The following is a 13,774-nucleotide window of genomic DNA, read 5'->3' as shown; positions in this document are numbered from 1 at the left end:
TAGTAGGAAGTGCTCGGGCGGCAAGGAGAAAGGAGAAAGGTAGGTAGTGCACAGAGCTAGTTAAACTAGAGGGAGGTTGAAAGGAGAAGACAGTTGAGCCCATAAGGAGGCTTAGGAACATGTCCTGAGTTGGGCATCTACCTTTATACTCATCCAGCTATGGGCTATCCTTGGAATGATGTATAGCTTAGGAAAAGGTTTTTCTCTTCAGTAGATTTCCCAGATGGGCTAACAGCTGAGAGCAGCAAATAGGGAAGTAACTCTTTTGCCCTAAAGGATGATATTAGGCAGTCATATAGTATGATATAAGTAAGTGCTTTGGACAGATTCATTTTTCTTTTTGGCAAAAGATAGATAATCTTGGGGCCTGGAGTTTGGCCTAATGGTAGAGTGCTTGCCTACCATGAATGAAGACCTGGGTTCACACCACATACACAGAAAAAATCCAGAAGTGGTGCTGTGGCTCAGGTGATAGAGTGCTAACATTGAGAAAGCCCAAGCACAGTGCTCTGGCCTTGAGTTCAAGGCCCAGGACTGGCAAAAAAAAAAAAGATAGAGAACCTTTTTGTTTTCTAAATTAATTTAGTTGTCCAAAGAGATCACAATACCATATGTCAAGTAATGAGTAAAATGCATCTTGATCAATATTACCCCTTCCACTATCTTCCCCATTCCCCCTCCCAGTGAATTCTTTTTCTTTATCTTTTTTATTGTATTTTATTGTCAAGATAATGTACAGAGGAGTTACAGTTACATTCGTCAGGTAGTGGATATATTACTTCTTGAACCTTGATACCCCTTCTCATGTTCCTGTCCCCTTTTCCCTCCCCCAACCCTCTCATAATCCCAGTGAATCTGTTTTGATAGCCCTATAAGGAAGAGAGAGAATTATTTGTATTTTTATGGACAAAGAAAAATGGTGAGGTTAAGTTCTTTGCAAATGGAACCAAGGTTTGAAATTAAGAATGTGCATGATTTAAGTTATGGAGGAAGAGAAGGAAAGGAGGAGACAGGGAAAGAAGAGAGTGCAAAATGATGCAAAAGAAAGAGGAAGGAAGGGGGGTGGGGGGAAGGTAATGGGGACCAAGACATGTGGAAGGGTATCAATGTATGTGAATCAATGCACCTTCTCTCTGGCAAATATCATGTAACCCTTTTATTAAATACAATAAAAAATATTAAAAAAAGAAAGAGGAAGGAAATGGCTGCACACACACTACTATGGAACATCCATATACATAGCTCCAAACCCAAAGACACCCAGTGCAAGCAAAATATCATGATCCTCAGGTCAGCCTTTGCTATATCCTATTGGGTCCATCTAAGCCAATGGGCATTTCCAGTAGTCAGAGAAGGTCATAGGTCTGAAGTGGGCAAGCACAGAAAGTTGATGACATATTATCCTCCAATTGTCCCCAATCAGCTGAAAGACAAAGCAGTTATGACCCATAAAAAATCCAAACAAGGAACATATGATCCTGTTGCAGGTTGCCCAGGTTTTCCCTAAGCCTTTGGGCAATATATCAACCTAACCACTCCTGGCAACATTCCATTGGGGTCATGGGGCAACATCACCCATCTCTCCAAACTTGTTATTCTCTATCAGCTCTGAATTCTATCCAGTGGAGAAGTCACTTTATGTTTTAGGTTGAATCTATTACATTACCCAACATTTACCAAGTATAGTATTCTGTTGTAGAGATCAAGCTAAGTGCTAAGGAATCACAGATAGATAGCATGACTATTCCTCGTCCCCCAAAAATACAAAGCCACTTTGGGAAGGGAAGGAGTTGAATGCAACTGTAGGTACAGGGAAGAAGGACAGATGCTTTGAAGAAAAATACTATGTAAATTCAGAGGAGGGACTGATGTTTTCTGGAAGGGAAGCTTCTGGAAGATGGAAGGGAGATACTTTTTTTAGTTTTTTCTTTGAAATCTGCAAAGACGGTAGAAGTTGAATTTAGAAAACAAAAGAGTTAAGGAGTAAACAGGCATATTAAAGAAAATGCAAGGTTCATAAAAATGAAAAGGTTTTAGATAGGATGAAGTGTAGAGAATGGGAGATTTAAAGGTCAGATTGGACATAGTCTATGAAAATCTTAAAGGTCCAGCTAGAATATATAAGCCTCATTTTCTAAAGATAAGGAGTCATCGGAGATTTGGAAGCAAGAAAGTAATTCATATAGATGTGTTTGGGAAACATAAAATAGAATGGGGAGCATCTAAGAGCGTCATGAACAGTTATAACTGTGCACTGTATAGTGGCAGTGATGGCTTCAATCAGAAATACAGGTGCTGACTCAAGGCAGTAGAGATGATAGAAATATCATGGAGAAGGTGCCAAGGCCATGGAGCTGATACAATCAGCAGAATTAACTGACCAACCAGCAATACAGAGAAGTGAGAGCAGACTGGATAGCTTTGGGCATGGGAAATGGAAACATGAAGTGGGACAACTGAGCAAAAAACATTCAGAAACTTTGAGAAAGGAAAAAAAAGACTCATTTACTCAGCAACTTGTTGAAGTTGAGAGGACAACTACAAATGTCCTCACGAGGTGGCATAGAAGCCTGTGAGATGGTAAAGACGGAAAGGTTAGAATGTTCAAAGCTTTGCATAGCCATATTTTCTTGAAAGCTCTCAGCCAGGTTGGGGGAGTAGCTCAAGCGATAGAGTGAACATCCGAGTTCATGCCCAAGTACTGTCCTCCAAAATAGGTCTCATTTTGTTTTCTCTTTTATTCCCTCATTTAACAGATAATTATTGTATAGTCTTTTTTATGGTAATGCTAAACTAAGAAACTATAGTCTTTCTATGGTAATGCTAAACTAAGAAAGTAAAAAATTATTATTATTATAATTTCTAGAAAGAGTGACCACTCACTGATTGTACCAGGTTAAAAATGAGCCATGCATTATTTCATGTCATCTTTATAACAATCTGATGCTTTCGGCATTGTTAGTACACAATGTTGTACACAATTAAAGCTCACAAAAGTTATTTATCCAAGATTACATATGATACAATATCAAAGAGCCAAGATTAAAATATTGCTTGAATTCTTAGAGGTGTAGAAATCAAGCCTTCCGTTTGCAAAGAACTTAACCTCACCGGTTTTTGTTTTTGTTTTTGTTTTTTTGGCCAGTCCTGGGCTTGAGCTCAGGACCTGAGCACTGTCCTTGGACTTTCTCAAGGCTAGAGCTCTACCACTTGAGCCTCAGCACCACTTCCGGCCTTTTGCTATGTATGTGGGGTACCGAGGAATCAAACCGGGGTCTTCGTGCATGCTAGGCAAGCACTCTACCACTAGGCCAAACTCCTGGCCCCCTCACCGGTTTTCTTTGTCCATAAAACACAAATAATTCTCACTCTTCCTTATAGGGCTATCAAAAGAATTCACTGGGATTGAGAGAGAATGGGGGGAGGGAAAGGGGAACAGAAATATGAGAAGGGATATCAAGGCTCAAGAAGTAATGTACTCATTACCTGACAAATGTTACTGTAACCGCTCTATACATTATCCTGACAATAAAATACAATATAAAAAAAGATTTTTTTTAGAAGTATCTGATTTCCTGTTTTTGTTTTTGTGCCATTCATTGCCTTTCGGCAGAAAGAAGGATTCTGAGAAGGGGAGCCAACATAAGGGAGCTTTGATTGGAAGAAAGAGTAGAGAAATTCAGAGTTTGGGCTCAAGAGCATGGACTCAATTGGAAGAGATGCCAGGAGGAATTCAGAGGGGGGTTACGGGCAGGGGCGCATGCAGAGAGGATGGGGTGCTGAAGTAGGGCAAGATTTGTCAAGAGCACTTTAGCCCAGTAGAATGGAATGGTAGAAAGTACCCTGAAACAGAAGCCCAAAGCCTGACATCTTGACAGTACACAAGATGACCTTGGTAAGTTACCTAGGTTTTCTGAGAGAACTTGGGTAGACACTACCTCCATGTCTGGCATGTGGCTGGTTCTTCAGATCGAAGACCAAGGCTCTGAGCTTCAGTTTGCTTGTTTGAGGAAGGTAGTTTAGCCATCTCAGACCTGCCCAGGCTGTTGAGAAGATCAGATGAGAAGCGGGCTTCTGAGTACTAGGAATGTGTGAGGAAATACCATGAGCACTGTGGGTTCCATGTACTTTCTGTGACGCTCTTTACAGAAGCTTTACAGCTAGATGCTCTACACCTATTCCTACAAAATGGTGGCATCGAGTATAACGTGCTCACTTCTGGAGGAGCAGAGAAGAGAAGCGAGAGGATGCCATGGGCTCTTTGAGTAGATTAACCTAAGCACTGTGTGCCTATTGGCTTCAAGCTTAGGGCCAACCAGGCCACTAGAAGCTCAGAACCGATCCTAACTTCTGATCCAAAGCGAGGTCCCAATGAAATAATGAGTGGCTGAAAAGCTTAATTCTTTTAGAGATGGAGGTAGCCTGTGATGGTGAGCAGTTTGGGGTGATTTATAAGGAGTTTCACCATCACCCTGACTTGCCATGACATTCATGACCTTTCACTGACTGATTTCTGCCTGACTTTCTATTCTTTCATGACATGTATATCTTCTTGTTCCTCATACATAAATCGTACCCCCAACTCTACCCTGAATCTTAAGTTCCTTCCATACCAAATACTTTCCTCCCCATCTGTATCCTCAATCTCTACTTTTCCAAGCTCCAGAACAAATGTCCCTTCATTCACGAAAAGTTAACCCTACTTAAAGTAGAAGAAACTCTCCATCACTGCTGCCCCTTGGGCTGTTTGGCTCTTTATACTGACCCTCTGCCCCAATCATAAATTGTCAATATAGACCTTCTGTTTCTGTTGAACAATACAATTAGGGCTAAATCCATCGTATTCGTTTTGTTGATAAAGAAATTGGAGCTCCCTTCTTTAGGATCTGGCACTGTGACTCGTGCCACATAGATGCTTCATAAATATGTATTAAATGAATGAATGAAGGGAATCTACATAATCATATAATCATGTCTCTCAGTACTATCAGCTTCCTAAACAGCTGTAAATGTGTAATAGTAAGGTTCGAACTCACATTATATCTAATACATCATTGGCCCTCAAACGTTCATTGTCAGATGCAAAAAGGAATTTCAGAATAGCTTGAATAGCTTCCTAATTCTGCATGAAATAGACACTCTAGGAAAGAGTCTGGCAAATCTGATTTAGCATAGACTAGGATGCAGGCCAGAGAGCCCTCACATTGATCTCTAAACCCTGGAGCTGGAGAAGCAACACGAACACTTGTTTTTCATTTTCTCCTTTCATGTGCCCACCCCATTCTGAGCCAGAGGTGGAGAATTCTACTGCATTTCTTTGAGGGAGAGTGACTAGTTGTGGTTTCCTCCAGCCATGTCTACAGCCCATACTCCACACCTCATGGTACAAGGTCTGTGTCTTTCTGTCATCTCCACATGGTGGGGTTTCTCCCCAGCCTGCTCGGAGGACCAGCTACCTGCAAAGTCAGCGGACATTCAGTTGTCAAGCCACACTGCTAGACACAGAAGTGAAAACTATCTCAGGAGATGCTTCTCATTAATGGCTCCTTCTGTGTTTTTCAGGCCGTGGTGGTGACTGATGGGGAACGAATACTGGGCTTGGGAGACCTGGGCTCCTTTGGCATGGGCATCCCCACGGGCAAGCTGACCCTGTACACGGCGTGTGGAGGGGTGAATCCCCAGAATTGCCTCCCTGTCTTGCTGGATGTCGGCACCAACAATGAGGTAACAGGCTCTCTAGACCAAGGAGGAGGAAGAGTGCTTTTGTGGGTGGGGGTTTATATCCACATAGCAAGCCATTTCTTTGTCAGCATCCCTGTGACCAGATCAAGGCCAAGGTCTCCCTATCCTCTACATAGGCATAAATGGGAGGATCTTCCTCTTTCCTGGCTGCTGCTTCTCCCCTAGCTGCTGGGTCCATGAGGACCCTTGCTTGGGATTTCATTTGTCCATTGCCTCCAAGATCCTATTAGCTTCCATTCCCCCTTCAAAGCTGCTCTGACCCCACTGGTGGAGGGGGATTGTGTTTGACAGTTCTCACCACAGCAGGGGAGGGTGGGATGTACATTTTCAGCATTTTTTGAGATGGGTGGCCTGAGTGGAAGGGTTAAAACTCCAAGCATTAATACCAGGGGCTGAAATGTCAGAATCAGGCATTTGAGCAACCTGTAAACCCAGGGAAAAAAATGTAACTATGCTGGGGGTAATTCCAGCTGCCTTAGAATTGGAGGCCAAACTCCAAGAGTTGGTCTGCTACAAGCACCACAAATTCTATGAGCAGTATTTGTGCAAGTCTGTGATTCTCAGCTCTGTGTCTCTGAATCAGAAAGTGCTCAAGAATTCTCATATACATTCTTTCTCTCTCTCTCTCTCTCTCTCTCTCTCTCTCTCTCTCTCTCTCTCTCTCTCTCTCTCTCTCTCTCTCTCTCCTCTCCCCCCCTCTCTTTCTATTTCTCAGCAAAAGAAGGATTTGAATTTAGGGTCTCACACTTGTTGAACTTGCTTGCTCTGCTGGTATTTTACCACTTGAGCCATGCCTCCAGCTCAGCTTTTTGTTGCTTGGTCATTTTAGAGATGCTGTCTTGTGGAGTTTTCTGTCTTCCTCATTGATTGGTTTTTTTTTAATTTCTTTTTTTTTGCTTTGAATTACAATCCTCCAGATTTCAGCTGCTGGGTAAGATTGCAAGTGTGAGCCACTAATATCTGGCTCAACAATTGCTTCTTAATGACCCTTGTTGTTTGAGTTTAAAGTCAGCCAGTGCATATTCTTTGAAAATTGAAGTTCAAGGAAGTATTAAAAATGATATCAAGGCTGGGTATTGGTGGTTCATGTCTATAATCCTAGCTACTCAGGAGGCTGAGATCTGAGGATTGTGGTTCAAAACTAAACCTGGCATGAAAGTCCCATGAGACCCTTATCTCCAATTAACCTCAAGAAAACTGGATGTGGTGCTGTGGCTCAAGTGGTAGAGCAAAAACCTTGAGCTGAAGAGCTCAGGGACAATACCCAGGCCCAGAGTTCAAGCCTCCAACTGACAAAAAAAATGAAGGATCAGTCACATTACTGAAGCTAATTTTTTTGTACATGTTCTTTTGTATTTCCCTCCAATTGCTTTTCCCCAAAACACTCATAATAACAAAATTGGGTTTATATTGAAATAGTTTTTCATCAGCTTTCTGAAGTTTTAAGTACAGCATAAGTATATACAACTATTCTTCATGATCACGTTAATAGCTGTCTGGTATATACTAATTCATATAACATGGATTGAACAATTAGGTTAGTTGTATATTTGACATAAAGACTGTGTGTGGTGTGATGCTCAATTTGTCCCTTTCTCTAATTATTTCCTTAGGGTCAATTCTATTCTTCAGCTGGTGTGCTGAAGTTCAGGGTTGACCCCAATTAGTGACAAACTCACCAGAAAAGATGACCAGAAATAAGCTGTAACTATAAACCAGGACCTTACACCTGGTTTAGGCCAAACAGTAGCCCAGAAAGAGCTGAACATTTGTCATTACTCTCTTTCCATTTGAGGAAACTGAGGCCCAAAGAGTTTCATTTGCTCAAAAAGATATACTACAAGTGGTAAGATTGAGATCCTGAAATGATCCTTTTCATATATTAGACCAATGCTGAGACTTCCATTTCTTTATAAGTAGAAACTAACTGTTGACTTCCAGATTCTTTTTATTATTATACCAACTGTGGAGTACTACTTAAACTTTTGAAGGAAAAAAGAAATAGCATTTCTTCCACAACGCTGTACCTGTGGTCTTCCTCAATGCTTATTTATTCATATATTTCATTGTATAGTTATGACCTAGTTGTAATCATAGTGTGCTGGTAGGTGTGTTCTATTTTTTTCCAACTAAGATTATTTTGTGGATACTTTCTCTTTACTTATTTAATAAAAGTTTATTAGGTGTTTAGTAAGTGTCAGGCACTCTGCTAGAAATGAAGGAGATGAATAAAAGCCAGGACTGGGTGGAATAATCTAGTTGTCATTGCTTCAACCCTGTCACCTAATTGCTCATTTTAATGGGTCCTGTGTTACATCTACTCCAAGTGTCTGCTTCTCCCCTGAGTCTTGTACTCAGAACATGAGAACTTGGCGGCATAGTGGACCAATATTAGGAAGACAGGGTTTTGTCTCTCTTGCTACAAATTGACTATTTCATCTCCCATACCGCTGTTCCTTTTCATTTCTTTTTTCTTTAAATGTCAATTTGCATGATCTTCTCCCCAGAAGTCTAGGGCACATGTCTTATTCAGAGCAAGCTGCACTACAGGAAAGGCAAGCTTAACCTTGTAACATCTCTCTTCTGCATCATCACTGTGAGGGTGTGCTTCAGGGAGTCCCAATGTCAGAACAACTTCACCATCTGTGTGTATGTCTCCATAAAAACTGCCAAGGCCACGGGAGTTTTCATCGTCATCAAAGAAAACACCCCTCCAGGTTTCCTGTTAGAGGAAACCATCTGCTGTATGTGGCCTTGAAATGTAGTCACTTTTACCTGCCAGCACCCAGGTGGTTGGAAAATAAATACATACAGTTCCCATGAAGAAGGGATGTCTCATGGTAAAGTTTCAACAGAACAGGGAAGGGAGCACCTCTCAGTTATTGCTGTTTTGGTGAAACAAAACATATGATAATTATACTGTCTAACTTAGAAGGAACCTAAACCATGAATTCCTTTAGCTCCCTCAGTTTATACAGAAAAAGAAGCCCACCACAGAAATGGCTTCTCCCAAGGGTTGACCCCAAACCCTATACTCATCCAACTTTACATTAGGTTTCTCAAGTGGACCTCATGAGCAGAGAGATCTTTTTCTGGCTGAAAGTTCTCTTCATGAGGAGATGCCCTGTTGACCTCGAAATGAATCATGTGTCTCATTTCCCCCCTTGTTAAGACTGAAGCAACATGAAAAAAAAAAATGAAGCGACATGACACAGAAATGTTGTGACATGCCCAAGACCTTGAATAATGAGGGCACGAGTCAGGAATCCATCTCAGACTCCAGAGTCAACTGGGATGAGTCAAACTCTTTGCCCTGATGCAAATGTCTGAATCCTCTAAACATTTCTTAGTACATTTCAGTAAAGTTAAAAGGACAATCTTAATTAGATACTAGTGGAATGACTGTAAAAGCGTTCTTTTTTTCTTTTTTCACCATTTATTTTATTTTCTTTATTTATTCTTTAGTTGTCAGAGTGATGTTATAGAGGGATTACAGTTACATTTGTCAGGTAGTGGGTGCATTCTCACCCAATGATAGCCTATAAAAGAGTTTTTTATATTATATTTTCATAATAAAATGTTCTATGCCTCAAGATACAGAGCAATTCTGTGTAAAAATCACATGAAAATTAGCTTCTTATGCTAATATAGAATATTCAAATCATTTGCTCATGTGATGCTTCTATGAGCCTGGCTTACACTCATCTCTGATTTACAGATTAGCAAGCTGGAGTTTGAGCTTAAGCTGATTGCCAGCCCTGCTTTGGCCGGAGCGCACAACAGCATCCTCTCTTCCCAGCACATTACAGTGAGGCCAGGGAGTTACACTATGGCTGGGACTTCTAGTTTTCCCAGGAGAGCTTGGTCGTGACTGGGGAAGTCCAGGGGTTCAGTTTGTCTGCAGACCACACTGGGGAGTTGGAAAAAACAGAATGGAACCCTAGGAAAGTGTATATCCACACCCACAGCCAGCTGGAGCAACTCTACAGAAGGGGCTTTTCCATATCAGCAAGGATGCCACTGGCTGGGTACAACACAGGGCAAGAGGCAGACAGTGTACCTCATCAACTGAGTAGTACACAAGAAAGACCATGGATACATTTATTGCCCTGACCTCCGTCTTTCAGCCCAGTTTTCTCATTATGTATAATATGCTCATGCATTTAGAATTTTCCAGCATATAGTATTGTCAGATAAAACACAGATGTCATGTTAGATTTGAATTTCAGATAAGCAGTAATTCTTAATTGTTGTTCATTTAACTGTGTGCAAAGTATTGTATGGGACAAACTTACAGTACAATATGATTAATATTTACCTGATATTTAAATTTGAAGCAAGTCCTGATTTTATTTGTTAAATCCAGTGGCCCTATGAATGGAGGCAGGAAGAACGACTTTTATACTACAGAGGAAATGAAATTTTTATGGCCTGGGAACCATGACCCGGATGCTCTTCTGAATAACCTTAGCTGACCTTGAAGGGGTTCTAGGTTTTGGAATTGGATGCATCTGAGCTTAAATTTGTTTTCTGTCACTTAACTAGTGTTGCGGCTTTGGGCAAGATATTTAACTTCTCAATTTAAGAAGTGGGGGTGATAATAATCTGTCACATAATGTCAAGTTCTCCAAGGATAGGGTCTGTTCCTTGTTCATTTCCATCTCTGCAGAGTTGTACAATGATTTGTCTAGTAAAAGGATCAAGGCAAACCTTTTAAAACTGTTTATTGATAGGAGTTGCAATGATACCATCTAGGTTTTCTCTTTGGATTAAAGCATTAAAAGGCAGGAAAAAGTTCAAAGCAGATAAAAAAAAGCTTATTTGACAGTGAAAATACAGACGCAATAGTGTAATTCCTTAGAAAGGCAAAATCAAAGTGCAACAAAATAAATACCAGGAAGCTGGCACTTGACAGGGGTGAGATGGGGTCAAAGGGAAAAGGGTAGACAATGAAGAGGAAAAGAGGAGAATAACAGTCAGTAATTGTGTATATCCTACAAAAGTAAGAAGAGTGATGAAATGAGTGGGTGGAGGAGAAATGGGTGAGAATATTGAAAGGGTGACTGATCGAGATGCATTATAATTGTAAACTGCTTCGCTAAATGGCAACTCCTTTGTACAGCTACTTAAGGATTAAAAAGAAGAAGAAAAGGCAGACTCTTTGTGCAACAAAGGGCCCAGGAATGGAGTCACAGAATGGGGGTACAGTCTGTCTCACCACCCTGTCAGTTAAGGTCCTATGTTTCCCTTCCCCAATGGGAATGCCTTTGGTCCATCAACCAGAGTGGTGAATGTAGATGATGAAAGTTTTAGAACTGGCTCCCCTATGATAGGATCCTCTATCTCAGATAAGGATCTTTGATCAAATGAAGGCTAAGGGGACACACAAGGCTACAGTCACAAAAAGCATATGAGTTTGGAGCCTGAGACCAGTATGGCTCAATGAAAACAAAAGGGCTACTTCTTTTTGCCATGTCACCCCCCTGCCTGGTTAGAGCTGGTTTCTACCATCATTTTCTGTCCGAACTCCATAGACAGAATCAACTAACTTCCCCTCGGTATGAATCCCAGTATTGGGCAAGGCAGATGTCAAATTAAGGGCTAAGAAGATGGAAACCTACAAAGAAGATTACTAGAGAGAGGTGGGAAAACCCAGGCTGCTTTTTACCTCCTTTTTTCTCTTACCCCATAGTTCTTCATGCTAAATATAGACACTTGTTTGTTAAATAAAATTAAGAAATCACTAGCAATAGAGCTGGCTCTTCTCCTGTCCTTTCCAGGAACTTCTCAGGGACCCACTGTACATTGGCCTCAAACATCGCCGTGTGCGCGGGAAGGAATATGATGACTTTCTGGATGAGTTCATGAAGGCTGTGACAGACAAGTAAGTGGGGAAGCTACCCCTGCAGCAAAAGGACTCCTGGGAACTACACAATTATTTGGGAAGAATCTCAAGTATGAGGTAGTAGATATGTGCTTTTCCAAATTCCAGCTGAACCCCATGTATTGGACAGAGGATGGGAATTACATGGGTGCATTCTCTGGAAGAATCTTTGAAAGAGGAGAGGGGAGGGGAGGGAAGAAAATGAATGAGCTGAAGGCTCTGTGGCCTGGAAATGAAGAATCTGTTGTTCTAGAAGGAAAACGCTCTTGGTGCGTGCACGCTAGTCAGGATTCTCAGCATAAACAAGATGTTGCATGTGATGAAGGAAAGATGAGATACTTCTGGTGTGTTGGCTTTGGAGAGTAGCTTGCCACATTTACCACAATTTTGCATCTCTGTGGGAGGACAAGACAGCTTTACTGAATCACTCTTGAATACCTGTCCTCTGGACCTTCCAGATGTAGGAGATGTCATCTGTTTGGTAGGTGAAGATATGAGCAGCCCCACCCCCCTCATCTGCCAGTTTTGTCTGCCATCAAAGCCACCTGCTGCTCCTGTCATGGCTGACATCCTTCAGAAATGGAGTCCTGGTAATACCCACAATGAGCTGGGCAAGACAGAATTTCAGCGATCCAGTCAGTGGGCCTCATTTGAAAAGAGAATAATAATAATAATAATAATAATAATAATAATAATAATTCTGATGATGTGGCAAAGAAAGCTAATAGAGTAGTAAATTCCTGAGTAAGTTTGAGAGCAAGAATTTAGTTCATATCTGGAAAGCTTAGTCTTAGAAACACAAGAAAAGAAGGAAGGCAGAATATTGGGCACAGATGGAGCAAGTAAGTAGGGGGAGGGAGTAGAAGGAACAAGTAAGAGACCTGTCTAGTTAAAGATAAACTCATCAGGTGCAAATGAATGTGGAGAAGGATGTACTAGAGGATAAAGGATAAAAAATGTGACCCACATACCTAGGCAAGTGGGAAGCCTCCAGACCTGGGAACTAGCCAAGTCGCCCTGGGAGTCTACTTGAGGCTTGTGGTCAAGAATTTCATTCCTATCAGTGGTATGGTTTGAATATATCCACTATAAAGGCATGTGTCAGAAACTCAGTCCCTGATGCAATCGCGTAGGAATGTGACCCCTAATCAGATGTTATTAGGTCATTATGGTTACACTCTCACAGATAGATTAGTGCCAATTGTGAAAGGGAGTAAGACTTTTTAGATTGAAGCAGGTTTGATTTTGTGTTTCTCTCTTTCTCTGTCATTCTTTGGTGGTACTGGAGTTTTGAACTCAGAACTTCAGCCACTAAAGCCATGTCTCCAGTCCATTTGATTTGGCTATTTTTGAGTATGGTCTCACTTTGTGACTTTCCTAGCCCTGACCTATGATCCTCTAATTTATGCTTTTTCCTACAGCTAGGATGATTTGCACAGCTACCACATCTAACCTTTTTCTGCTGAGATGGATTTTCATGAATATTTTTGCCCAGGCTAGCTGAAACCACACTCATCCCAACTTAGCCTGTCATGTAGCAGGAATGACAGGTGTATCTGGCTGTACCTGGGTACCACTGTACTCAGACAGCTACTGGCTGAGACTGAGCTTCGCAACATTTGTCCTTGTGGCCTTGAACTATAATTATTTCCCCCACTCTTAGCCTCCTGAATAGCTAGAATCACAGGCATGAGTCAGTGGTACCCAGCCCAATCTCAGGCCATCTTGTTCTCTCGGGTCTCTTGCTCTCCCACCTTCCAACATATGATGCTGCAGTATGAAGTCCCTCAGTAGATGCGAGTGCTCTGTATTGAACTTCCCAGGTGAACTGTAAGAAAAGACTGTTATAGAAACACAAGCCAAACTAGACAATTTACCTGTTTCTGTGTTTCTTTAGCCAAGTCCGACTCTTTGGGTGTAGGGGAGGATGAGGCAGAATAGGATATAATTGGGATTCTGATTTGCATGTAAGAGAGAAAGGGAAAAAGAAAGGACCAGAGACTGTGTATTCATGGAAATGATTATAATGATATTAAAAGTCTAGTCCGGGAGTTTGACCTACTGGTAGAGTGCTTGCCTAGCATGCACGAAGACCCGGTTCAATTCCTTGGTACCACGTACATAGAAAAAAGCCAGAAATGGTGCTGA

The 13,774-nt window shown here is 41.5% G+C and overlaps 1 protein-coding gene across 2 annotated transcripts in view; it reads left to right on the top strand.

Moving 5' to 3' along the window:
• The window catches only part of Me3 (malic enzyme 3), a 164,214-nt gene that overhangs the window by 107,835 nt on the left and 42,605 nt on the right, over nucleotides 1-13,774 (top strand). For both annotated transcript variants that reach the window (XM_090348584.1, XM_090348585.1), the window contains exons 6-7: nucleotides 5,563-5,724; nucleotides 11,523-11,626. In XM_090348584.1, the coding sequence (XP_090204710.1) occupies nucleotides 5,563-5,724; nucleotides 11,523-11,626 (266 nt within the window). The remainder of the gene's footprint in view (nucleotides 1-5,562; nucleotides 5,725-11,522; nucleotides 11,627-13,774) is intronic.

Source organism: Megascapheus bottae, chromosome 16 (assembly GCF_031878675.1).
Source record: "Megascapheus bottae isolate mThoBot1 chromosome 16, mThoBot2.hap1, whole genome shotgun sequence".
NCBI lineage: Eukaryota > Metazoa > Chordata > Mammalia > Rodentia > Geomyidae > Megascapheus > Megascapheus bottae.
The sequence above is the reverse complement of the archived record's forward strand: the minus strand, read 5'-3'. Positions and strand labels throughout refer to the sequence as shown.